Consider the following 27,784-nt stretch of genomic DNA (forward strand, 5'->3'; position numbering starts at 1 on the left):
AACACACAACCTTCTGATCAGAAGTCCATCATCTTATCCGCTGAGCACCCACATTCCCCAGAACGTCTGTGAAACCAGTTCGTTCCTTTCGTTCTCTCTGAAACTAGGAAAAAAAATACACTGGAAAAGTTACAGCTTTTACCTCTGACTGTTACCGGAGACTCCTTCCGAAAAAATCTCCTTATCTTGACACTCAAAAATGTGTTTAAAAAGAAAACGACCTATGCGTTTTAATCTGTTCATTAGTAGTCTTGGATTACGCGGCGCGTCCGCCGTACACGTACCCGTGCGTGAGCTGTTACCGTAGAAACGATAACGCATCGAACTAGCGCGTTAGCGCTAAACATGCGCTTTGTAGCTGCACTACTGTCACCGCTGCCGTTCTAGAAAACAAATCAACTCAACCTGGACCAATCAGAATCCAGGATTAAACAGCGCCATGGTATGACGTGCCGTAAAGACTGTTGTATTTTTATATACTTAGCCTATCGTATGGAATTCTTAAGAGAACTGAAACGGACAACGATGAAAGCTAGAGGAGGATCAACACACCGTGTGAGGGGGAAAAGTAAATTACACACACTATTAGAACCACCTCGTTGTTCCACCTTCTCGGGTACTAAAGCGTACCTTCTCTTATCTCCTGTGCCTTTAATTTGTGATATATAGCTGAGAAACGGCGTTTAATTAGCTTTTAGCGTATAAATTGTGAGATCGGCAGTTATTCGGAGAACGATCGGGTCAGTACCTGTAATCTGAAAAAGCGAGTACGTAGCGCTTATACCGTTTGTGTACTAAATAATCGCAATACTACACTACGTTTGTTAATAGTTCCTCATTGCTAATAGTAATACTTGTAGAAATAAAGATATGACGCTGTACTTTTTAATATCAGTATCATTAAATGGACGTGTTTTACTGTGTATGTTTGGCTTAGGAAAGGGAATGGGGTGTACAGTTTTAAAGGTACATGGGTCGTCCTTCAGGTCTAATGACCTGAGATGATTTTTTTTTCTTTTAAAGGTAATAGATAGATCATATACCAAGCTGGATAAGATGCACCCATGATTGTACCACTCCTGCAACAAGGAAAAGGGCAGTCATTCCTGAGAGTGGAAGTATTCTGGCTAAATGTAAAGTTTATAACTGAAGCCAATGTTTCATCCATTTGAACTGCTGTCAGTGTGACAGGATTGGGCATTAGACCAGTCCTGGCTGTGGAACAGTAAATACAAGCTTCAAAGGCCACAGCAGGAAGACAGGGAGTCCTGGAGAAGGGGGACATAAATATTAACCTGTGTGGAGGCTGGGTATCTACGCAAATCCGCCCGCACTGTTTGGGCGCAAACAAACATTTGCGAACAATTCATACAAGGGGCACGTGTGTCAAACATTAACCCCTTGTGAGGTCAGGGTACGGTATAAAAGCAGCGCGCTCCGACCGTCAGCCAAGTCAAAAAGTCTAAGGACAGGAAATTCACTTCAGCGCGCGCTCTGCTTTGTCTCCGTGTTTACGCAATGCGCGGATTAGTGCTGATTTCCACGCTCGGATTCATCCTGATCCTCATCCCTGCTCCAGCAGAACAGTCCCCTGTTCCAGAGCTGGTGCCGATCCGGTGCGCACCGTGTACCCCGGAGAAGCTGAGCGCATGCCCGGCCGCTCCATCCGGCTGCAGGGAGCTGATGAAAGAACCGGGCTGCGGCTGCTGCATGACCTGCGCGCTGCCCGAGGGCGCCCTGTGCGGGGTCTACACGGCGCACTGCGGCACGGGACTGCGCTGCACGCCGAAAGAAGACGACCCGCAGCCGCTCCACTCGCTCACCCGCGGACAGGCCTTGTGCACCGTGGACCGCTCCGCGCAAGGTGCGTCTCTTCTCTCTACCGCCGAGCCCCCGTACCTTGATCAGCGTGAAGCTGAAAAGTTGCACGACCTAATGCTAAACCATAACCGTCTCCTTACAGAGGAGAGCGGGGAGCACGGCTTCTCCTTACACCAGCTGCTGGGACTGGATAAAGCCGGAGACCCGGAGGCGCACGAGAGCATCAGGGCTAAAGTAAACGCCATCCGGAAGAAGCTGGTGGAATTGGTAAGAGTGCAGATGACAGAATGTTCTCCTCATTGCAGGATTTAACCGGGGTTTACCTCTGAAACGCACTTACCGGCCATGACGTAGACATGACGTCCTAACCACGTGACCCTCTATAATTCATTCACGCGGCTACAAATAAACAAGCGTTCATACCTTCGTACCTTTTAGTATGTATCTTTTACTTATTTGGCACATGATTGGGCCTCTGATGTATCTGTAATGTAGCCTTACAGCTATTTATCTGTTTGTTCGTTCGTTTGTTTATTTATTTATTTATTAAATACAGCATATGTGCATTTACAAATGAACAGGGCACAAATAGCAAAAGGAAAAGGAACAAAAATGGGAGAACTACATTCTATAAACAAACTAGAGCATACATATATAACATTACTAGGCTATATAAAATGTATCATAATAATAATAATAATAATAATAATGTTTTAAAAATATCAGAATGAGAGACTTTTTATTGGTTAAGTAAGTTTTCACTTACAACTAATGTGACTTGGCAGTTTTAACCATTAGCTTAAAACAGAGCATTAAACAGAGTGTGTGTGGGGGGGGGGGGGGGGGGGGGGTATATTGGATATTTTTTTATCCAAATAGGATAAAAAAAAAAAAAAACTTTGAATAGAATACAGCATAAGACATCCATGAAAACAGAATGATATGAAACTACACTATAGATACTCAAAGTTAAATAAAAATGAGGGTTTTAAATAAAGAATACTTCTGAAAATTAATGAGACATTCAATATATATATATATATTCATCTATCTTCTCTATCTATCTATCTATCTATCTATCTATCTATATATATATATATATATATATATATATATATATATATATATATATATATATATATATATATATATATATATATATATATATAATCATTGTGAGAAAATTTCACTAACGAATATTCGCCCATTAAAATCATAATATTGACAATAACCATATCTTTACATGAGAATTATTATGCCATGTCACATCATATAACTTTTACACTTCTTATTTGATGTCCTGGTAAATGAAATCAGCATGTCCTACCAAAAGGTGGAGACAACGGGACAAAGAATAAAAAGCTCTGAACTGATTCACACTCCACTGGACAAAAAGCTGCTGCTAAAATGTCTTTTTTTTTTTTTTTTTTTTTTTTTTTTTTGCATTTTGCTATTTTCTTTACTTATTGGTTGGGTTTATTGTGTAGAATCTTCAAATGAACTTCTCTGGCTACATTGGGGATGAAAGATTTGTAATGAAAGATTTTGTTTTTGTTTTGTTTTTTACAGATAGTAGATAACAATCCAGTTATTTAGCTATTTACGTTTAGCTACGTGCATGTCATGTGATACCTTATGCCACTAACTGTAAAAAGCATAGTTAACCACAGGGGAGAATTCAGCCAATGTCCCTCATGTCTGGCCATCAGAAATGTGCAGTTACTGGATTCCCCAAAGATTGGGGGGTTCAAAATCAATATTTTAGGTGTAACAGAACACTTGAAACTGCATGGTAATGTGTAACGAGGGGTGGGGGAAAAAAAACTTTACACTGTGTGTAATTTAAACTGTGTGACCCTAGGGGGCAGTGTTGCAACACTTTCTCAAGAGTCAGGTTTACTTTCAGACTCACTGTGGATTCAACACCAGGCCATTCAAGATAGTCCTTGCTGCAGAACCAAAATTGCAGGGGGTGGAGATGGATCTGATCCAACTCCTTCTATACGCCTAACCCCTAACCTCTAACTCTTAACCCACACAACACTGTACTATACAAAGCAATCTTTTAAACACATTTATCCTATCTGAAACAAACTCTGGACATTTGGCTCAACTCTGTCCAGCTCCGCCCAAGTAGGAGGAGCTGGATCAGTTCCAACTTCACCCGTTGGAATATTTGTTCTGCAATAAGGGGTAATTGGGCCATTTTGAGGTGTTTTAAGGTCTGGTTACAGATCCAGTTTTGGGGAACTAATGCCAGTTCACATTTTTCTTCAAGCTTCAGTGGAAAATGTGGAATACGTGGAATCCTGAGTGTTAGGAAATGGGAGACAATACATTTTATGAAATTGTGTACTTGCTCTGAGTTTATTTGGCAGCGGTGTCCAATCCTATCCATAATGGGGCAGTGCGGCTGCAGGCTTTCCTTCCACCCGAGCAGGAGCCACATCTGATAGTCGATTAAAGGCCAAGATGAACTGATTAAACTAGAGTGGCTCTTGATTGGTTGGAACTGCAGCCATACAAGCCCTTTGTGGATATAACTGGACACCCCTACCCTTACGTCTGGATTAAGAACGCTTGCCCTAAACCTATATACAGTTCCTTGGACCATAAATCAGATGTTCTCAGTGACCCACAGTCAGTCCTTAAAATGGCTCTATTCCAAGTTTAACCAACCATATCCAGATCATCCAGAGCATGTCCGATCTCGTTCTCAATCAACCTGTGTGGAAGCAGGTATTCATTCAAACCAATCGAGAGCCACCAGTTTAATCCGTTCACCTTGGGCTTCAATTGACTTTCAGATGTGGCTCCTGCTCGGCTGGAAGGAAAGCTGTAACCACGCAGTCACTTTGCAGATAAATTTGGACACCCCTGATTACTGGACTATCTGTCTATGAGCGTCAGAGAGCCTCCGTTTTTAACGCCCACTGTAGACAGGGTTAAGGTATAGGGTCCTTAATCCAGTCTCAGAGCTAGTATACGTTTCCATACATGCACTGTATTCTAGTTCCTAAAATACCCGGTATTCCAAGATTGGACTCCCAGGATCCAGGCGATCAGGAACCAGCAAAGAAACCCCTAAAAGTAGAAAAATCTCTACGGATCCCTAATGACCGGATCGAGCTTCTCCATTATCAATTCAATTCGATTTGCATTGCACTTTTAACAATCGACCTTGTCACCAAGCAGCTTTCCAGAAATCCGGATATAGAATTAGATCCCTAATGAAACCAGCCAGAGGGGACAGGGTGTAGAAGCGTAAAAGACAAACCGTACTGAGTGTGTTTACAGGATGTTCAATATGAGCAGATTGTGAAGAGTCCTAAGATAAGCACAGGACAGTCGTTATGATTACAGCAGCAGCTCTTAGGTTCAAATCAACACTGTCCACGTGAGACGTAGAGCAAGCCCGAGACTTGGCCGTATGAGTCTTTAAGGTGTCTGTGTGGGTCCACGTCCGGCATCTGAAAGCGAGTCACACTATTCATTGACTAAAATTCTGATCAATGATCTGTTGTAGGGTCCATGTCACACCGAACTGCACTCTGCCCTGGACCGTATCATGGCCTCGCAGCATGCACTGGGCGAGAAGTTTACTACGTTTTACCTTCCCAACTGCGACACCAATGGCTTCTACAAGACCAAGCAGGTGAGCGTGAACGTCAAGACCTTGCAAAAATGTATTCGCTCTGACCTCCACTGACGGTGTGGATCCATACGGTCATATGATCGTCAGGTTACATGTGTGTACACGTGTGTCTCAAACACAGTGCGAGACGTCCCTCGTCGGACAGGCTGCACGTTGTTGGTGTGTGTCCGCTTGGAATGGGAAGAGGATCACAGGATCCAGTGATGTCCCCGTAGATGCCCTCTGCCACCAGGAGATCACTCACTGAGCCCTGCTGCTCTTCTCTCACACACTTACACACAAGCTGAAGTTCATTTAAGAAAAAAAAAAAAAAGCACTTTTCTTAATCAGGACTGGCTAAAAAAATATTGTTGGGACATTTGCTTCCAACATAGAGCTTAATATATTATGTACAGACACCAAACCTTTTCTTGACAAAGAGATTGACTTTCTTAATTTATTTGTTATTTTTTGGGTTTCATATCGCTATATATATATTTATTGAATGTTCCTAAATAAGTAATCATTGACAAGTATTTATATTTGCTGGAATTCTCTGGTTACTGTTATATTTTTATTTGTATTTTTAATTTATTACAACTATTGTTTGGACTAAACACCTCTGTTACTACATAGAAATAGCAGTAGAACCATGGGACATATTATAAACCCATTGCAACACACCACTGTTTAAAAAAAAAAAAAAAGGCAGAGTGGGTTTGTGTACTTTTAGTCTCACCCCCAGTTTAGGAGTTTTGTACTTCAACAGCTTCAGCGTTCATTTGCTTTACAACGTGTTGATTCGGCCTACGTTCGTGCGAGTCTACTCAACTTTTTGCCTCAACCTGCGACGCCCGTGTTTGTGAATTTGTCCAGGCTGTTATTTTTTTTGTTTTTTTTTTTCCCCCTGCCCTAGCTCTGGATTTTTCCACTTACACGGGACAGCTGCCAATTGATCCCAGATGTTTTGAAGTAGATCGCAGATCTGGGCCGTGTTTGTGACTCGTATAATGCTGCTACCTCTCCGGAGTGCAGGTTCCTCCGTTTCCTCGCGTCCCCCGCTCTGCGCCGTCGCTCTGGAAATCCCGTCCGTGTCGGATCCTGTGTCTTTTGAGAATATGAGAATCTCAGAAAAGCTGCGTTTTCCTTTAACGGCAAATGGACTTCCTGTTGGTTTGGAGAGCAGGAGTTATAACACCATTGGGATTCATTTTAGCTACAAGCAGGAACGCTTTATGAATATGGTTCCAACATTGCTGCATGCCAGGACATTTTTTACGCAGGAAAAGAGAGAAAAACCAGACAGGGATTTGTAAAAACCCATGTTGCGGGCGTGTCCCTTGGCTCTCTGCATTAAAAAAAAAAAAAAAACACATCCATCCATCCATCCATTCATCCATCCATCCATCCATCCAACCAGCCCGCCATTTAGAGCACTGTCTGAAGTTCACAGGTTCAAATAGATTTGGTGCATTCTGATTGCACCATTGGAGGACTGGGTTACCAATGTCTTCTTGCATTATGCTTCAAACATGGTTATTGAAAGAAAGCGTGATGGACCATTTACGTATTCGTGTGGATTTGTAGTTTGTCTTGCATCAATGCCTTTGACCTCAACAGCCTGAACATTTATATGCTGCTACTGTTCACCTGTGTACCTACCAGGGTATCAAGTTATGTTTTGTTTGTAGTAAAATGTAGAACTTCTCTCAGTGTATGCTGTATAATTTCTGTAGTATATCTATTCTTTTAATAAAGATCATCGCTTACGATATGCCGGGACCGTGAAACTTCCGTTTCTTTCCCCCCTCACACAGGTACGTTTGAGCATGCAAGAAGAAACACACAAAAAAATGCCAGTTCCTTAAATTAGATCTTTAATTGTTGAAAGTAAAAATATACACAGATATATCTCCCTGTTTTAAGGCACTGGGAATAACCTGACACTTATAAAAAATTTTTTTTTAAAAATCTAGCCACACAAGTTAATAAATGTCAAAATACTGTTTACACATGGTGTGCTGTAATGTCCCCAGGTAGCAGATTTGGTTTCTTGTTTATTTTCTTACTTATAGCTTATCACTATGGGGATTTAGTCCAAAACAAGCCAGTATAATGAAGAAAAGAAAAAAGAAAAGCCATACTCTTAGCTACATTGTACTGTACTTGAAGCATTTGAATATCACTAGAAGCCTGAGTAGGTGCTTAATGTGTACTAAGTTTCCCTGTTCGCAGCAAAGTTTGCCTTTGGTCACAAAAGAATTTAAAAAATGTAAAAAAAAAAAAAAGTGAAAAAGAAACATCGAAAATAAAGCGAAGAGTGTGCAGTGATTAAAGTCTTTGGCCTCGTATTTTAATGCGAATTTGATCAGACTCTCGTCAAGTTGTCGAAACAGTTGCTTCGCCGATTTGTACTCCGAACTATTTACAGATTCACACGGGCTTTATAATGCGCTAGCTAAGTAATTAGCATTGTATGTAGCTGACCTAGTGACCCGGCTTGGGTAGCGCTGTAGGGTTTGGGCTTACAATACGATTTTAATGTAGCAAATCAAATATTTAAAAATTTTATTTTAAAAGTAATAATTCCCGATTACACGTCGACTCCGGATGATTCTTCGAAGCAGGTTTGTCGGACTTTTACAGATGGCAAAAAAGATTCGCATCAAACTGGAACGCCTTTCGGCTTCAGTTTTCACAGAGATCGAATCGTTTCCTCGGGTCTTTCAGGATTCATTTACCAAACCTGACTCAAGACGAAGGAATGGAACAGTTAGAAAAAGTTCACTGGATTTCTAGAATTAGAAATAATGGATAAAGTACGTGCAGACCCCATCATCGGCTCCAAACTGGAACACGTGTAAACGTGTATAAGCTAAAACGTTTCAGCTCGTCATTGGCTATGTTAGCATTTTAATCAAGTTCACGTCAGCTGAGGACGTTAACAAATTTGCACCGGTTGGACGGAGTAAGATTTTTTACGCCAGTTGGGAATTGAAAATTTTTTGACGCCAGCTAAAGTTTATGAATTTTACATTAAGTGACCATCTGACAGTTTTACATCCGCTAGTTTCACTCGAATTGCGAATCGTACACAAATGGAATGTGTCTGAGTTTTATTGCACTTTAGGATTTGGAGATTTTACAGTTGAACTCCAGTTAACTCCAGGGCATTGTTTATAGTAGTACACTAGTTGGATGCTTTTGAATTTGACTCTATTTGGGGAATTTTATGCTAGTCTTAGAGTTTTCACTCCTGTTGGAGTTTTTAATCTAGTTGGGGATTTGACAAGCTTATGCTAGCGAGAGTTTTAGTATTTGACTCCAGTTGTGAATGTTCCAATTTTACACAGGTCAGAGGCTCTTGAATTTTACTCCAGTTGAAGATTTCACCATTTTAAAAATTATTTATTTATTTATTTATTTTACACCGTCGGAGCTTTATCTATTTATTTATTTATTTATTTATTTATTACAATTTTACACTATTTGTAAGTTTTAGACTTTCACAACAGTTAGGAATTGTCCAATTTTTTTTTTTTTTTACACAAGTTGGGAATGTGAACGTTTTATGCCAGATGGAGGTTTTTCAGAATTCTACTCTATTAGGGGATTTTTACACCGTTAAGTCAGTTGGCTGTTGTGAGAACATTGAAAGGAGAAAGGGGAAAAAAAAAAAAAAAAAAAAAGACTGAGCAAGTGATCCAAAAATTCCAGCATACATTTAAAGCCACAGTCAGAAATTTCATAACAAACATCACTTCCTAGAAAGATAATGCAATGAAGCAAAATCTAGTGACATCATGACAATCTTTCTATACACAGTCTGGGGGAAAAAAAAAAAAAAAAACACACATCGTATTTTGGCTCATGTTAGGGTGCGTGGAACAAGGACGTCTTCTGGAAAGAGTTCAGCTTCACACACTTGTTTAAAAGCCAGAAAAATGGCCGGCTGTCACTCGAGCAAGAAAAAAAGCGTTGCTATGTTTAGAATGTCTCTTAAAGTGATTGCAGGCATGTTTATAGGACGTTTTCAGACCGACGGTTAAGACATATTGTATATGCAGAGGAAATAATACGGAAGTGGATATGGAAGCCATGAAGGTTTTATGATGAGTCCTGATATGGTGAGTTTATACCCACGCTGTACTCATGCATCATGCACATGCTCGTGATACGGAATCCGTTTCAATCGATTCACTCTTTTGTTCTAATTCCCGATTTTACGCAACAGGTGTGTATTAACGGTGAAACTAAGCTTTGAAAAGCCACTGATAGGTATGAACATGGTAAAGTTATTATAATAGCCACATACACATAACACACACACACACACACACACACACACAACTTTTAGGAAGTGCTCTGTAGCGGTAGTGCCTTCTTCCATGTCCTCTTTTTTTTTTTTTTTTTTTTTTGCGGTCAGCCTCGTCTCAATTGCGTCCACTCATTACAGCTCTACTGCCTCCTGAGACATACCCACATCCCTTCATCCATCAAATTCTTTCTCTCCTGCAAGCATCTAGGGTTCCACTGCTGCAAACGCGTGGAGCACAGAAATAAATTAGAGCTCGTGGAAGCTCAGGAAAGCCTAGAATTTTAAGCTCCCCCATCGATATTTTTTTCCCAGGAGGACCGACGTACAGTACGAGTCTGAGATGGAGGGTCTGAGTGTGGAGATTCTTCAGTGTACACACACACACACACACACACACACACACACACACACACACACACACACACACACTCCATCGATCTCGCGTTCTCGTTCCTTCACCCGTCTGCTCTTTTCTATTGGCTGTCCATGGTGTAGCACTGCGCATTTCCTCTCTCCTTTCCATCGAAGCCTGGAAGGGGCTGGCCGTATTTGTCTACGCACCAGCATATGCCGCGTTTTCGGCCCTTAGACGGCCAGCACTGAGAGAGAAGGACAGACAGGAAGTATTAATTGATTTACTCGTTTGCGTTTTTGTTTTTAAACAGTTTTAAATGACCTCATGACCTTGAGTTTCCAAGTGAACACCTAACACCCCCCATACTCAACCCCCCCCCTTCAACAGAGTACGCAGATGTGACCTGTGACTACGTATTTTCAGGAAGTTGTGATTTTTTTCCCCCCCTTTTCTACGATGCACATCCTGTTTTGTGTTCATATAGAGCAGCTTAAAGGTAAACACAGGGAGGCTGAAATATTTGCTCAGGGCCAGTGTGTGAAGCTCGCCAGCGCCAACTTCTATTTTCAGCCTCCCGCTGGCCAGTACAAATCATCCATTGCTGATTATACCCCCGGCTCCAAATTATGGGTGCTACAAATGACTTACAGAGCTTGGCGCTCCAACCCAGAGGGCTGTTATTTTGCTGCCAATTTAACTAAAGGTCAAAGTCCTGTCTAGTGTGTAAAAAAAATACAACAACGCAACAAAACCAACGGTTCCATGAGAGCATAAGAGGACTCGATGAGTCGTAAATGGCCCATTGATTCATTCCTCGCAGCGTGCGATACCAAGGGAATTTGCTCGAGACTGGGAGGCCTGTGTAGAACTCGCGAAACTAAATGAAGTGAGAGACAAGAGACAATATCCAGACTGGGAACTTTACAAAACTTTGTGTGGGAGGGTGAAGGCGAAGGATCTTGTTTTTGCCGAACTTTCAGCACGATGCTTCATTAATATAATCTCAATGTTCTTTTAAAATAAACAACAACGTAATAATAATAATAATTGAATAGTGCATCACCCGTGAAGGCCACTAAACGTCCACATGAAACCAAAATAAACTCTGAAAACTGACCGCAAAGCAGGCTAGCGTTCTGCTAATGAAATTTGCACGATGCAGCAAAAACGCTCAGGTTTAATCATTAGCACGAGGCTAAGCGTAGTGCTGACCGCAAAAAGTAAACACCCCGTCGTAAAACGGTCACCACTCCCTCTCCTACAGGGGGGGCTTATTTTCATAATTGTCACAGTAATATATATATATATATATATATATATATATATATATATAAAGATAATGATGATTTCAATGTGAAGACAGGTTTTTTAGATTGCAGGTCAACAAAAAGACTCCCATTAAGCAGGACCTGCCATGTTGTATAAATATTGCTCTTGACGATGGAGGATAAGTGCATCCATATGAAGGCGTCTGGGACACTCATTTATTATAAACCAATTGTGGGCCGACCGCGTGAATCTGGAAGTGGCTCAAATCTATTTTCATGCAGCCGGCACAAGGAGTCCGATAATTATGGGGAGAGGCTCAGACCCCAGTAGCCACCTTGACGTCGCTCTCTCAGGGCGGGTTACGCAAGATGGCCACCACGGCAGCCACGCTTGGTTTGGCCCCGTGGGAGAGAGACGGGCCCTTAGCGCTAATCACCCGGAGAAAAACAACCGAAAGAGACTGATACGCACGTCGCGAGATCACGTGTGGAAAAAACAAGGTGCATTTTTGATGTCATGCCCTGAAATGATGCTTGCGAACTGCAAGTAAACCAATAACGTCATGTGTTCATGACACCATGGTGAGAAATGAATCCAGTCACTTTCCTGTAAGGGGAAATTAAGCCTTATCTCCTTATAGTGTAACTTCTGGGTGTTGGGTTTTGTTTTGGGGTTTTTGTTTTTTTTTTCCAGACAGTTTTATTTGATTAATATTTCAGTTCTGATACAATTCACACTCACAGTAAACAACAAAAATGTTCATCTAGCACCTTGATAGGTTCTTCTTAAAAGAGTTTTTCGGAAAGGGTTGCACCTAGACCCCCTTTAATAATAATAATAATAATAATAATAATTCCTTACATTTATAGAGCGCTTTTTTCTAGAAACTGAAGGAGCTTTAAATAGATTGTGGGGGTCACATCATCCCGGTGCATGCGACACACTAGTGATCACCCATCACTAGTGTGTAGCATCCACCTGGATGATGTGTCGACAGCCAACGTGCACCAGAACTCCCACCACACACCAGCTATTAGTGGAGAGGAGAGGAGAGTGATGTAGCCAATTCAGAGATGGCGATTATCAGGGGGCCGTGACAGAGAAGTGCCAATGGGGGGAATTTCGCCAGGACACCGGGGTCACACCAGGACCTCGGTTTACCGTCTCAACCGAAAGACTCGTTAACACTTCAAAACACCTTTGAAGAACATTGAGGTGCTAGATAAGATTTTACCCCAAAAAACCCTTTCCTTAGCTGTTGTGAAATCTTTCAAACATCGCACGTGTCTCTCACCTGTTTTTTCCTGTAGAAGCCTTTCCTGTCACAGTTTGGGATGCGGAAGCCTCGGGGGTTCACCTTGTCGGTGATCTTCAGCATGTTAAGTATGCCATCCATTTCGATTCGGCATGGACCCTGCACACACAGCCGAAAACACCGAAAAATAGTTTCATCTATATATCTATCTATCGATTTAAAAATAAAGACATCTAGCAAAGAGGGAGCTGGATTTGGCGGCGTATTTGCTCCCGGTGCCATTTCCGAGGTAGGGTTCTCATAAAGACCTCCTTCAAAGACCTGGACCTAAAATGCACAAAGGCATGATGGAAGAAACCTTGACAGGAACCAAACCTCCAAAACACAGACTGCGCAAAATAGAGACTGCCATGAATTTGGACATTAGCGGTGATTTTATGAATCTGTCTGTGTACCTTGACTCTAATTTGTCCCCTGGGAAATAAACACTGAGGTTCATTTCCAGGAAATGCAATCCTTTCAATGAAAACAGCATCTGGCAGCGAGCCTCTGACCCAAAACTCCACGAAACCAGCTAAACACACCACACCGCAAACCGTAGCTCAGAAATACGGGATTAGAAGCACTTTAACGCTGTAACAGCTCCAGAACCCGAGCAAACACAGGTCTACAGGAAGTACAGAAACCGGTCTGAAGCCGTGAGAGGTTAAAAACAGAATGGTGAATTAACGAATGAGGGTAATGAGGAAGTCAAATGTGGAAGCCGAGCAGTGTAGTCTCGACTCAAAGACCTTCCTGTCCCAGGGGCTGAAATTCAACACGGCTCATAAAATATCACCAACCAGTTGATTTTTGAATTTCAGAAAATATACATTAATGTATTATCTCATTAACAATCTCTTTTCTTTCGTTTCTTTTCTCCACAAGAATCGATTTTCTTACAGGATGTGTTTGCTCTTAAAATCCCCATCAAATAAAAATGGAAGTTTTGTGGTTACAAGCTAGTGCGCTCCAACACAATGAAAAAAAGTCACATTTAGAACATGTATGCGTTCGTATATGTACAGTTTCCACCAATACGGAGAAACCATTCTGATGACATCATTCTGCACTTCGGCTTCTCATCAGAAGTGTCCCGCCCCCAACGTTCTAAAAAAAAAAAATCACCTTGCATCGTCATTGCTCGGGCTCGCGTCCGCGGTAGTAACTGTCAAGTACGGCTTGGCCCGGGCTACGAGGACGTTTAAACGCTATTGGCTATTTAAAATGCAGAGCAACCACTCGATATGTCCCGCCCTGACTTCCTGTTTCAGTGGAAATTACGCCAAGACGTCGAATAATGCTGGGGACTTCACGGGGACTTCACATGAGAAACAGGATTGGAGTTTTTAAGCACAGAATTAGCAAAACTCATCATTTTCAAATAAATAAATAAATAAATAATCGTTTTATAAGTTAGTTAACAGGGTTGTGAAGACGACTAAAATATTAACAATAAATAAACGAGAATGAGAGAACTTCCTTTTCCTTCTTCCCGCGATCCTCGGGAAATTCGAATGACTTCGCTTCCAGGTGACGGTATGACTGGTTGCTCGTGGAACGTTCCAAATATTTCATAGGGGAGAACGGTTTCAGGGAACAGGGTTGAGTGAACGTTTTGTGTAAAAGGATGGACGTGTTAGACAGATTCAAAACGGAAATATTTTCATGACTATATTTCAGAGTGAAGTGTAGTTATAGTGAAAAGATGTTTCTTGTATGTCGTTCACCTTCACTTTACATACAGCTCTGTAAATGTAATAACGTTCAAACCCAATTAAGGCACTGTCCAGCTAGTGGAGGTGAATAAACTAAAGAAGACCTATTAAACACAACTAGAGTTAAATATAAAGCTCTGCATTTAGACAACAAACATGTTCCTTTTGAAGCGCGATGTTCTGACTAACACTAGCTAAAGCGAGACTAGCAGTGCTGTTCATCGTCTCTGAACAGCTTTACGGCACATGAAGGAAGGCACAAGCCACATGAATCGAATCCCAAAAAACCCCATCCCCTCAGTGGCGTCCAGTCAAAGAGGCAGAGCTTGTTTACAACAGAAACGGACCAAAAGCAGGGAATGTGGCCATCAAAACAGCCCTAACACACAAACCAAGAGCCACCAACTCTAGTTACTCATCAGAGTCCACAAATACCACTCACACACACACACACACACACACACACACGGCTGGAGGAGAGATCCAAAACGCCACCACAGTTTGGCTCGTGCCAACATGGTAGCGCATAAAACGAGACAAAAAAAAAAAAAAGCACAAAAGGTTGTTCACAAATCATGCATTTTATAAAGTTTACAGCTCACACACACACACATACGAACACACACACACACACACACACACACACATACACCTTCCCTACTAGGATCCAAAGAGCTTCATCATCCAAACACATATCACACACACTCACTCACTCACACACACTCACACACACACACACACACTCACAGAAAGTCACCGCTCAACACTCGGACTCTGTAGAGACGTGGATTTGAAGTAGATATCAAGAAACAACACGAGATATCTCTGGAATGTTTGAAAAATGGTGCATGGCTCCAAAATCAACAAATGTTATGAAAGACATACTTTGATAAATCTGGAATATTACTTGCGGTGCTACAGATGGCCGAGCTTTCTATTGCGAAAAAGGTCGAGCTGTACCTTTTGTCCATTCGATTTGGACGAATTCAATGCTGGATACATTCTTTATGGAACGATTGCTAGGCAATACAAAACACAAATATAACCTCTCGAAGACGTGGGGGGATTAAAACCGGATCTAAAGCCAGTCGAGTTTTGAATTATTGCTGGTTTTGGCAGTTTTCTTGCAACTTATATCAATGTGGTACATCCCTGAATGGGGATGGAGTGGAGATGGGTGCAAGAACCCCAAATAAATATAGCTTTGTTGCTCTACATTCCCACCTTGAGCCATGATTTCAGCAACAAGCGACAGTTGAAGTTAGATTCCCAATTCCTAGGCTAATTAGGTATGACATGATAAAGCGACAGTTCCAACAGATTGGCTCAAATGAGTCCTCAGACCATTAGCATGGTGGTTTAGTGGTTAGCATGTCTGCGTCACACCTCTAGTATCAGGGGGTTGATTCCCACCACCGTCCTGTGTGTGGGGAGTTTGTATGTTTTCCCCGTGCTTCGGAGGTTTCCTCCCGCAGTCCAAAGACACGGCTGATTGGCATCTCTAAATTCTCTGTAGTGCGTCAATGTGTGTGCGATTGTGGTCTGGAATGGGTAAGCACCCTGTCCAGGGTGTCCCCCGCCTTGTACCCCACGTTCCCTGGGATAGGTTCCAGACTCCCCCTGTGACCCCGTGTAGGGTAAGCGGTACAGAAAATGAATGGATGGATTCCTCAGACCTGTCCTATGGCATATATGGGCCAACATATCTTCAGTTCTCCACTCACTACTTTAATTCCTACCTGCAATTACAGTTTGGAATTTAAAAAAAACTATAGCTGTGTTTCATCTTATTCGGTCATATACAACCTCTTAATAAATGTCTTTGGAGACACTGTGAAGAAAAAGAATGCTTGGAAGAAAGATCGTTGGTACCTCTGGTGAGTGTACATAGCTTGATGTGCTAATCTGTGAACGAAGCTAGTAGGAAGCTGAGCACGTAACATGCTTAGTGCGTTATTTAATTTGTGTTTATTTAGTTAGCTGTAGATACTATATACACTCAAACAAGCAGACAAAGTATTTATTTCAAATGTTCCCAGTAGTACAATTGTCAAACTATAAATACAAAGAACAATATAAACTTCAATAACTCCAAAAGTCAAAAGACTAAAAAGAGACAAAAACTTGTAAATAAAAATTCACGGGTGGGCGATATGACACTGCATGTTGATACGTGATCCAACGGTTGAGTTCTTGCTGTAATGCGTTTATTTATTTATTTATTTATTTATTTATTTATTTAAGTACCGATTTGACAGGACTACATGAAGTGAATGGCACTGAGGAGCGACGGCGAGAACTTCCTGAATACGGAAAAGGAAGTGGTTAATGTTGAGGGACTTAGTAATGTGATAATCTAGAAAGAGAAATCAGTTTGGTCTTGTGTGGTGTCTTATTGAAGACGGCCGCGTGATTTCTGTGAAAGTGTGCTACGTGATTATTTGCAGTGTTGCGGTTGAATGTGAATGGCAGAGAGAGAGACAACGTTAATAATTGTCTCTCGACTCGGTCACAGCAGGCAGAGTTGGACCCGCACTCCAGGCTGGAACCTCCACCTCGGCAGCGAGTAGCTCCGCTGACCGGAGTACCTTTCAACGGTTACAGTAAACGGTATTGTCCATCCATCCATCTTCTACCGCTTATCCTCTTCAGGGTCACGGGGGAACCTGGAGCCTATCCCAGGGAGCATGGGGCACAAGGCGGGGTACACCCTGGACAGGGTGCCAATCCATCGCAGGGCACACTCACATACACACTCACACACCCATTGATACACTACGGACACTTTGGACACGCCAATCAGCCTACCATGCATGTGTTTGGACTGGGGGAGGAAACCGGAGTACCCGGAGGAAACCCCCGCAGCACGGGGAGAACATGCAAACTCCACACACACCGGGCCACGGTGGGAATCGAACCCCCGACCCTGGAGGTCTGAGGCGAACGTGCTAAATGATATTGTCAAGCTGTTTTATCCCAGGTACGATAACTAAGAAAAATACTTCAGCTAACATTAGCTAAAATAATCCAAGTGTCTCCCCCATTAGACTAGTTAAGGTTAGACTAAATAACAGCATTCTGTTATTTACTGTTATACTTAGAACAAACAATCGACATTATCTGATCCACTTACCACTGTCTTGCTTCCTTTTTTCCTCCTTTTTTCTCTTTTTTCACTTCCTGACGGAAAAGTCCTCTTCATTGATGTTGTTTTCTGAAAATATTATCGCCGAAAAAGTCGACGGTAATGACATGGGGCCCTTTTCAGGAGGTTTTCAACTGTCATGTCATTGCAAGTTGTCGCTGCGGTTGACACATTTTGAGACATTGCTGTGGCGTAAAGTTTGTCAGCCCTCAGTGGCCCCCTAGTGGCCTGGGGCCCCAAGCAGTTGCCTGTTCACAAGTTGCACCCCTGATTAGGGAGCCGGCTGCGTGTGCATCGCTAACCTGAGGAAGAGATGGCACCACGATGCACTGTGAGAAGAAGGCAAGTCGGCGCAGGAGGTGTGATACTCTGGGAAATGTTCCTGCTGGGAAACCTCGGGTCCTGGCGTTCATGTGGATGTTGCTTTGACATGTACCACCTACCACACATTGTTGTAGACCAAGTACACCCCTTCATGGCAACGGTATTCCCTAATGGCAGTGGTCTCTTTCAGCAGGATAATGCGCCATGCCACATTGTAAAAATTGTTCAGGAACGGTTTGAGGAACATGACGAAAAGTTTGTTGGACAAACAAGTCCGATCCATGGAGGCGCCACCTCACAACTTACACGACTTAAAGGATCTGCTCCAACATCTTGGTGCCATATACCACATAAAACCTTCAGAGGTCTTGTGGAGTCCATGCCTCGATGGGTCAGAGCTGTTTTGGTGGCACAAAGGGGACTTGCACAATATCAGGTAGGTGGTTTTAATGTCATAGCTGATCACACACACAAAAAAAAACGTTGGCTGAGACAAACCTTTACCAGTTACACATAGAAATCAGAAAAATCCCAGAACTTAAAGAACACAGAGCCAACTCAACATAAATTATTGCCAACACAAATGGCATTTCCGCAGTTCTACAGGTCTTTCCTTTGGCTCAGTTTAGAACCTTGCATCTACAAAAAAAAAAAAAATGCTACAACCCAAAACACATGGCATGTTTGATTCACTTCCTGCAGTTGAGCCAATTCAGCCTTAAGAACCGCACCAAAGTGGAGAACACACCATGGTTCCAATCAAACTGACGGATCACTGCATATGGGAAAACACCTGAAGTTCTCACAGATGTGATTTCACGTCGGAGTTGATGTGGCAAGACTTATTTCATGTTGGCTCTGTGACTATCCTCGGACTAAACATGGTAATGGTTAACAGAATAATCGCCAGCAATCCAGTAAACAGTGTTTTCGATTTGAAGCATGATGGTATAGCTTGTGTAGGCAAGTGAGTTATCTATGGTAAAGGTTAAAAATAAAGTATGTAGTGTAAAGTAGCACTGTATACAAATTCTGTGCGCTATTCATAAGGCTGGCAACTTTGGAACACTGCTATACGGCTGTTCCTGGGATTGCAGTGTTTCCACGAAAATCAGTCGACAGACTACATATCAGACTGAGCGTAAACATCTAGATTTGTTGATTTTGACAGCATTTAGGACAATTAGATAATAGACCACTGCTTACTGACATGTTCACTTCATTACTTGCTTCTATGTTGGACATGGCTAACGTGGCTTTGAGCTAAGTGTATGTTTGTGTAATCTGGGGTGGCATTGTGGTGCAGCGGGTAGCTCTGTCACCTCATAAGTAAGCTTACTGATCACACAGTAACTTCTGTTCCGTCATGTGCAGCAGTAAAAGACCTTGGAGCGATTTTTGACTTCAGTCTTTTATTTGAAGCTCACATAGATAATATTACTAGGATAGCCTTCTTTCATATCAGAAATATTACTAAGATAAGAAATATAACGTCACTACATGATGCAGAAATATTAGTTCATGCTTTCGTCATGCTTTCATTGGATTACTGTAATGCCTTACTGTCTGGATGTTCCAGTAAGAGAATAAACACGCTCCAGTTAGTCCAGAATGCAGCTGCTAGAGTCCTCACTAGAACCTGAAGATACGTCCACATCACCCCGATCTTATCCACACTGCATTGGCTCCCAGTGAAATCTCGAATTGATTATAAAATACTGTTATTGAACTATGAAGCATTGAATAGTCTCGCTCTACAGTACGTGAGCGACCTTTTGGTCTTTTATGATCTGCCACGCCTACTTCGATCAAAAGGTGCAGGCTATTTGTTGGTACCTCGAATAGTGAAGGTTACAGCAGGGGGAAGGGCTTTCTCTTACAGAGCCCCACAATTATGGAACAGTCTTCCTATTAGTGTTCATGAGTCAGACACAGTCTGTGTTCAGGTCTAGCCCGAAAACATATTTGTGTAGTCAAGCCTTTTGTGAATAGTTCTTTCATAGGTAATGGAGTAGATCTAGAGGTCTCATGGGCATAAAGTGCTGTGGTGAACTGGGATGTTTGGATGCTGTCGCTCCCCTTGCTCCATCTTAAAAACCATGAAGATGGCTTCGGACCTCAGTTCATATGAACAATTATGCTATGAGGGGTTAGGACTTCAATTGCTATGATAGCTTTAGGACTGCAGTTGCCACAAACAGTTTTGCACTCAAGTCTCCATCAGTGAACGGTGGAAACGTTCAACGAAACAAACTTCATGTAAAAACTGCAATGAATTTTCCTGGTTACACAACTGCACTATATTACCATGTAGTATTAGCACATTTATAGAAGGGATTCATTGATAATTGCACTACATAGTGTCACTCAGACAAGGATGGGTTCACTTTTGAGCCTGGTTCCTCTCTAGGTTTCTTCCTCATATCGTCTCAGGGAGGTTTTCCTTGCAACCATCGCCTCTGGCTTGCTCATTAGGGATAGATTCACACACTTAATATCTATATCCTGAATTGATATATTTCTGCAGAACTGCTGTGGGACAATGCCCATTGTTAAAAGCTCCGTACAAATAAAACTGGCTTTCATCTGTTCTCCACCAGGTAGGTGGAGAAAACTGTTGCTAGGTGTAAAAGAGTGTGTAAATATGTGTGTGCATAGATTGGTGTCCAATCCCAGATGAAATCCCAGCATTTCCTGGGCTAGGCTCTGGATCCACTGAGACACTAACCAGAATAAAGTTAGCTAAAATTAGGTTAGCCTATATACTGCATCTTTAAAAAAAAAACAAACAAACAAATAAACAAAAAAAAAAACCTGGGGTTAAAGACAACAACTGTGGAAGGAAACTGTGGCTGCATTTCTACATAGTCTTTAATTAGTTAGCATAGCGTTATGCTAGCTACACTTTTTCATTAATATAGCCTCTTGATTTGTTTTTAATTAAATAAAACATTGCGTTGGGTTTATTTTGGTTTGTTAATGGTTAATTAGCAAGTAATTATGGTCATTTAATTGTCAAGGAATTAGCAGATATTTGCATTCTACTCAGCTGTCACAGGATCTCCATTCCCAACTTGCCTTGTAGTTCCCATGGAGACCACATGCTTCGGTTTTGGTCTTATTCCTGTCTTTGTCTTGTAATTGGTCCATTATCCCTGATTGTGAACACCTGTCCCTTGTTTCCCCTTCATTAGTCTGTGTATTTATACCCTCGGTGTTGCCCTTTGTTTTTGCAAATATCATGTTGTTCATTCGAGTCAATTCTGAGCGTTGTTTCCCCTCGTGTTCCGCACCATCGTGTTTCCTGTCTTTGACTTCTGCTTGTTTACTTCATTTAAGGATTATCCTGTGCTAAATCTTGGCTGCCTGTGTTTGGACCCCTGCTACGGACTATGGTTACGATCCTTACACACACCCTAATAAACTTAATGCTGAGCTTGTGCACTTGCATCCAGTCTCCAGCTTAACATCTCGACTGAACTACAGACGCTAACACAAGCAGCAGCAGGAGAAGCCAGGCAGCCAAACTGCAAAGCGAAGCTCTAGAGCCGAGCGAGAGAACTGAAATCAGATGTCTTTCGTAAAAAGATTTTCCTTGGTGCAATGTTCTTGAGAACAAACAAGTTTAAGAACTATAAAAAGACAAATTCCAGTACCAACAGCAACTGTCAAGGCAGACGGCGTTGAGAGCCATTGTGGGGAAATAAATTATATGCGTCCATATACTGACTGTTCTCACAGAGTCTGCCCATTGTAAAATGTCATTCTTGTTCAAAGCCAGCATTATGCAATCCCTTTCCTGGTGTACCACAGGGAATGCAGGTCTGGTGCCAAGCCTACACTGACACACCTACTTCAGCTCGTTAAAATACTGAGTCGTCTCTGATTTTTAGGCACAGGTGTGTTCGATTAGGGTCAGAATTAAAATTCGACATGAGGCCAGGAGCTCCAGCTTTATATCCATTCAACATACGTTGTGCTACCTTAAAGGACCTCAAAGCCACATGTTGTATAAATGGTTGATTGTGTACTGATCTGAAGCGTACAAAATCTTTTTAAAAGCCAACAAACAAACGTTGCTACAAAGTTATGAAGGGCACTACCATCTGTGCCCACGGCCTTCCAGGTTAAATTTGGTTATCCAACAGATCCTGGCATTGTACTTACATACTCTCGCTCATGCTTGGACTCGAAGGCGATGTTCTCATGGTTGGAAGGGGCAACTGCCAGAGGTTCCTCTATTTTGAAGCTCTGGCTCTTCCGGAGTTGCTCACGTTGGAGGTCCTTAGATTTAGGGTTACGCCAGTAGGGTGGGGGACGCTGACCGAGGGAGGGAAAGACATCCGTTGACTGCTCGTGTCCAGCTGGCACCGACGGACTTGTTGTGTTGCTGCTGGAATCTTCCTCAGGCATCCTGGCACTCTCGACTGAAAATCAGACAGAAGGAATGCTGGGAAGATGCAAAACTAGGATGCAAACCTGCCAACTTTTTTTTTTTTTCCTAGAGAAGAATCTAAGGAACAACACAATCATTGTATATGAATACCTTTTCCACTCGATATATACGTTTTTCTTGTTTCAATGACAGGTTCTTAACGAGACAGTTTTTTTCTCAGAAGGAATAAAATGAAGCCTAATTTCTAGATCTGCAATTTCCTCTCTGTTGTTTATCCTTGCATTCATCACCTACTGCACACCCAAGGTCTAAAGCTGGGTTGTCGGCTGTTAAGGGCCTGTAAAGCCCATTAAGACATGCTTGTGATTTCAGGCTTTATAAATAAACTTGACTAAATAAAAAGTATGCCAAAGTACTGCACTAGAGTCCAGAAGGAAAAGAGGATTCAGGAGACCAGAGAGAAGGGTTTTTTAGCTCTGGAACCTGCCCAAAATAAGGACAAACTTGGAGAAGCTAAACTCTGAAGGATTTCTGAGATTTCTCTACCACAGTTCCAGCCACCTTTATGTTGCATGTGGTACATTTGGAAAAGTCCAGCTTTCTTTGAAACTTCCTGTCCTGAGCATAAACAAATGGCACTATCCCTTCAAACCATACAAAATGTAGTATTTTTTTTCTTTTTTTAAATCTATTAACTTCAATTCTATAATCTAGTCAGGGTACCTAATGGGAAGATCACACTCCATTGTATACATACTAAATTAAAACTTCCATTGGAATACTATGTGATAAACTACACAACGCTATCATTCCTTTACTATCACACTGACCGTACGTTGAATTTATACTCGGCATTTATTTATTTATTTATTTATTTATCAAGGAAGGATAATTATTTCGATCAGACCGCCCCAAACACCTCCCATGCACGCACTCCTCGTCCATACAATCCTATTAAATCACGCAACCGTCGTAAAATGGCGATTTGTGAGCTTTAATCACACCGGACTGAAGGAAAAAGATGGCGTAACTGAAAATTATAGTATCGTTCAGAAATCATTTCATTCGCGACTAGACTGGAGCCAACTCAATCTGGGTGTTTTGAGCATGCGTGCGCAGACAAATTTATAAATCTGAATTCGCCCACTGGGAAAAGTAAAAGCTCCAGCGGCATGTTTGGGCTGAGACCTATTTGACAAGGCTGAAAATTGGAAGCTAGCATAATGCAATGATGACCGGCATGCTAGTTAGCAAGCTTGTGCTTTTATATTAATGCTTGCGCTCTGGTGTGGTCTCTCAACGGTTAAGGATCTGAGTTAATGATCAGAAGGGCAGGTGGTCAAGCCCCGACGCTGCTTAGCTGCCACTGTTGGGCCCTTGAGCAAGGCCCTTAACCCTCTCTGCTCCAGTGGTGCTGTATCATGGCGGACCCCGACTTCCTGACAAGCTGGGATATGCAAAGAAAACAAATTTCACTGTGCTGTAATGTATGTGTGACAAATAAAGGTTTTTTATTTGTTTGTTAGGGAAACGAATAAGTACATGATCACGTGGCACTTCATGTTAGCAGCCTCATCGAGTCACTGGAAAACATTTTGGCTCACGGGATGGCATGTGTCCTCGAATCACACGTAAAAGATAGTATCTGGCTAGTGTGTTCGTTTTTTTGGATTCATCAGTATTTCCACATACATGAGTGTCCCTGATTCTGACAATGATTGTCATCCGTCCATGGCGATTAGTTCGCCTAGTAAAAACCGCTCTACGGTTTTGCTCTACTAGATCATGCCTTGCTAGATGTGTGTAGTGCAGCAGGCAGTGGGATTCGGAAAACTGTGCTATATGTGTAGCAGCAAGGTGGCGTCACATCACTGCCATCAAGGTTATTTTTTTTATTAGTACCGGGATGCCACTATCAGGTCATGGCCTCTTGATAATTTATAACACGTCGGTTATCATATAATACAATCAGGAAATAGTGGACGTAATCTCCGGAAGATGATCGTACCCAACACGGAGGAGACACTGTTCTCATCACCAGAGCTCAATCAGCTATTATTTGTGATAATTGTTCTGACCATGACACAGACTATCGGTTAGATAGAACTGTTTGATTACTTCATGATAGAAATCGTAATCAACTCTCGCCACTTTTTCCATCTCATCCAATAGCATGTACGTGCATGAATACCATTAATCTTGGGGGGTGGGGGGACGACAATAGTTGCACTACAAAAAAAAAAAAAAAAAAAAAAAACCATCATGGTCCATGCATAGCTTTCATTCATGTCAGGAGTCGGTGTGCAGAAACACACTTCAGTTCTTTCACTCACACCTCAGCGATTCCAGTTTCCAAAGAAACCGGATGCATGTTTAAGAACCCGGATGCTGAAGCGAGCATCACGTGCTCAACCTAACGCTGGACACACACACGTGCAGATGTCACGTTTATACTTTGCTGTTCCCTCAGGAAACAGCAGGAGATTTGGTTTATTGAATGAAAAATAGCTTATGCTTTGACTCTGTGCTTCCAACTGGATTTGGAACGCCACAAATCTGGTAGGAAATGGGCTGCACGCGCCAACTTAGCAAAGAAACATGCCACTTCTGTGAACATGTGGACAAAGCAGATGAACCTGTTCATAATACTGGTGAGGTTTCAAGCTGGTTTTATTTAGCTATGAGATTCATTTCTTAGAAAACACATTATATATATATATATATATATATATATATATATATATATATATATATATATATATATAGATAGATAGATAGATAGATAGACTACACATTTCTGTTTTTCTGTCTTGGGAATGGATACATAATACATACATAAGTCTATGTCCATGCATTGAAGGCAGTGATGTCCTGACCATTGTGTTAATATTAAGATCGGATATAAATATCAAGCAGATCTGGCCAGACATGATCATACACTCTCAGAACCAAGCAGTGCTAATGGGACCTTTCACTGACACTGTCAAAGCATTTCGCTGCATCACTGGACTGTCATTCGTTTTTAGAATAAAGATTTAAAGCTACTCATAGATTTCTTAGTGAGAGATATTAAGGGTGCAAAAGGTGTACGCTGCGACAAGGAGAGGTACACTTAGTTTAGTGCACTTTGCATGATCGCGTGCATAAAAAGCAAGTGATTTTAAGCTCCATGTATTGTGCACTAATGCAGGGCTGCATGCCACTCCTTGACAGAGTTGTGACAGCAGAGGGAAGCATGAAGGGGACGCTCGTGGGGGCTGGAGAGAGGGAACGCTCGTGCATCTTCATTATATCAAATCAACAAATGCTCGTGCACACGCCTCAGTGCATTAGCATGCAGAACAAACTTTATGCATAAGTATATGCATTTCCACTTTCAACCCTTTTAACACACTATGAATCACGCACGCGCGCGCGCGCACACACACACACACACATACACACACACACACACTGTGCAACCTCCTGCAGAGTGAAGGACAGTTTTACGCATGTTATAAAAGTGTTGTACCTTGTCGCGCGCTGACGGGAGGAGGTGCGGTCTGATTCACACACCCCCCACGTCCCTCCAGCAGCGCGTGCAGCGGCCTCGGTTCGCCCGGCCGGGGTCGGCAGACCAGCCCCGCACCGCAGCGCCCCGTGTAAACCCCGCACGCTCGACCCTCGGCCAGCGCGCATGTCACGCAGCAACCGCAGCCCGGCTCGCGCACCCGCTCCACGCAGTCCTCGGGCACGGGGTCGCACAGCGTCCGCGCTCCGGCGTCACACGGCTCGCAGCGGATCACCGCTCCCACGGCGGAGGACAGGCGCGCCACCGCGGCCAGACTCACGGACACGAGCAGGGAGCGGAGCGCGTTCACCATGCTCACGGAGATGAAAAAAAAAAAAAAAATCTAATAATAATTATTATTCTTATAATAATTATTCTTATAAAATAATAATAATACTAATACTAATACTACTAAGAATAATAATAATGCCCAAAGATGTTCAAGTTTAGCGTCACGGGTTTCGCCAATCGGCCACGTGAGACGCGTTTTAAATGGAAAACTTCTCTCTATATATAGACACCGAGATTCAGAGACACGCCCCTTTCATGAATAATGCAGCAGCAACTGTGTGACGTCACTCACCGTCTGGTTCAGCACGAGACCTCAATGTTACAGTAGTTTTAACGTCGCTTCTGGTTTTACTATTTTTAACCTTTAATGCTGTGATTTATTTTCGTTTTATTTTCCCTTCTGAAAGAAAAAAAAAACACACCACACAATAGAAACCATCACAGAAATTCTAATGGGTTCCACTACAAATACAATTACAAACCATCAGCTAACCTAGCACGTTCGCCTCACACCTCCAGGGTCGGGGGTTTGATTCCTGACGCTGCCCTGTCTGTGCGGAGTTTGCATGTTCTCCCCGTGCTGCGGGGGTTTCCTCCGGGTACTCCGGTTTCCTCCCCCAGTCCAAACACATGCATGGTAGGCTGATCGGCGTGTCTAAAGTGTCCGTAGTGTATGAATGGGTGTGTGAGTGTGTGTGTGATTGTGCCCTGTGATGGATTGGCACCCTGTACAGGGTGTACCCCGCCTCGTACCCCATGCTCCCTGGGATAGACTCCAGGTTCCCTGTGACCCTGTAGAATAAGCAGTATAGAAGATGGATGGATGGATGGATGGAACCATCAGCTAACCATTAAAACTATGACCTACTTAGTGGTATCCACTAGACATAACATGTCACCAAAAGAAGGTAACAAATCACCAGTAGAGACCCACAGGGACCATTACAGTTTCCATTAAAACCAATACAATTCTCATTAAAACCATTACAAATTTTCTGAGGGTTTCTATTGTTTTTTTGTTTGTTTTTTTTACTTTCACTTTGGTGTTCAGTTACAAGTCATTTATATATATATATATATATATATATATATATATATATATATATATATATATATATATATATATATAGTTTTCTTTCTTTATTTTACTCAATAGCCTCTTACTATTAAAGATTAACAACAATAAACAATAAACATAGATCTGGTGCCGAACAGTTCCATGGGCCAGGGTTCCATACTAACCTGTTCTCCCGGTGTCCATGTGGGTTTCTTCAGGGTTCTCTGGTTTCTTCCGACCTCCTAAAACATGCGTGTAGGTGTACACTAAACTGCCCCTATATGCGTGAATGTATGCACACACACGTTCCCACATACTGGCGTCAAATACAGGATGTATTCCTGCCTCCTGTGCAGTGTATCTCGCATTAGACTCCTAGGATCCACCATGTAACCAGGACCCTGATCAGTGGTAACTGAAGATGAATGAGTAAATGAATGAATAATGCCCTAAGCGAACCTTTTACAGGCTTTTACAGGTGACTGAAGCACCACTGCATACCGCCAATATTTACATCAAGTGTAAGTTCCTAAAGAAAATGGCTGAAAGGTTCTTCTTACTTGATATCACTCTCGAGAACCTTTTTGTGGCACCTATATTTTTAGCAACATA

At 42.3% G+C, this 27,784-nt stretch overlaps 2 protein-coding genes across 3 annotated transcripts; one reads left to right on the top strand and one right to left on the bottom strand.

Moving 5' to 3' along the window:
• Positions 1-1,432: 1,432 nt before the first annotated feature.
• igfbp1b (insulin-like growth factor binding protein 1b) lies at positions 1,433-6,828 on the top strand. Of its 2 annotated transcripts, XM_017472661.3 has the most exons (4): positions 1,438-1,864; positions 1,964-2,088; positions 5,348-5,476; positions 5,598-6,828. In XM_017472661.3, exons 1-4 carry the CDS (start codon positions 1,519-1,521, stop codon positions 5,721-5,723), a joined length of 726 nt encoding a protein of 241 aa, XP_017328150.1. In that variant the 5' UTR covers positions 1,438-1,518; the 3' UTR covers positions 5,724-6,828. The 2 variants fall into 2 exon arrangements, with proteins under 2 accessions (XP_017328149.1, XP_017328150.1); XM_017472660.3 differs by having other exon boundaries at positions 1,433-2,088.
• Positions 6,829-7,315: 487 nt separating this feature from the next.
• LOC108268023 (insulin-like growth factor-binding protein 3) lies at positions 7,316-26,313 on the bottom strand. The gene is made up of 4 exons (XM_017472659.3): positions 25,786-26,313; positions 22,046-22,305; positions 12,692-12,811; positions 7,316-10,372 (listed from the first exon to the last, which is right to left on the bottom strand). Exons 1-4 carry the CDS (start codon positions 26,135-26,137, stop codon positions 10,247-10,249), a joined length of 858 nt encoding a protein of 285 aa, XP_017328148.1. The 5' UTR covers positions 26,138-26,313; the 3' UTR covers positions 7,316-10,246.
• Between the last annotated feature and the right edge of the window lie 1,471 nt (positions 26,314-27,784).

The sequence above is a fragment of the Ictalurus punctatus genome, chromosome 7, assembly GCF_001660625.3.
Source record: "Ictalurus punctatus breed USDA103 chromosome 7, Coco_2.0, whole genome shotgun sequence".
Classification (NCBI taxonomy): domain Eukaryota; kingdom Metazoa; phylum Chordata; class Actinopteri; order Siluriformes; family Ictaluridae; genus Ictalurus; species Ictalurus punctatus.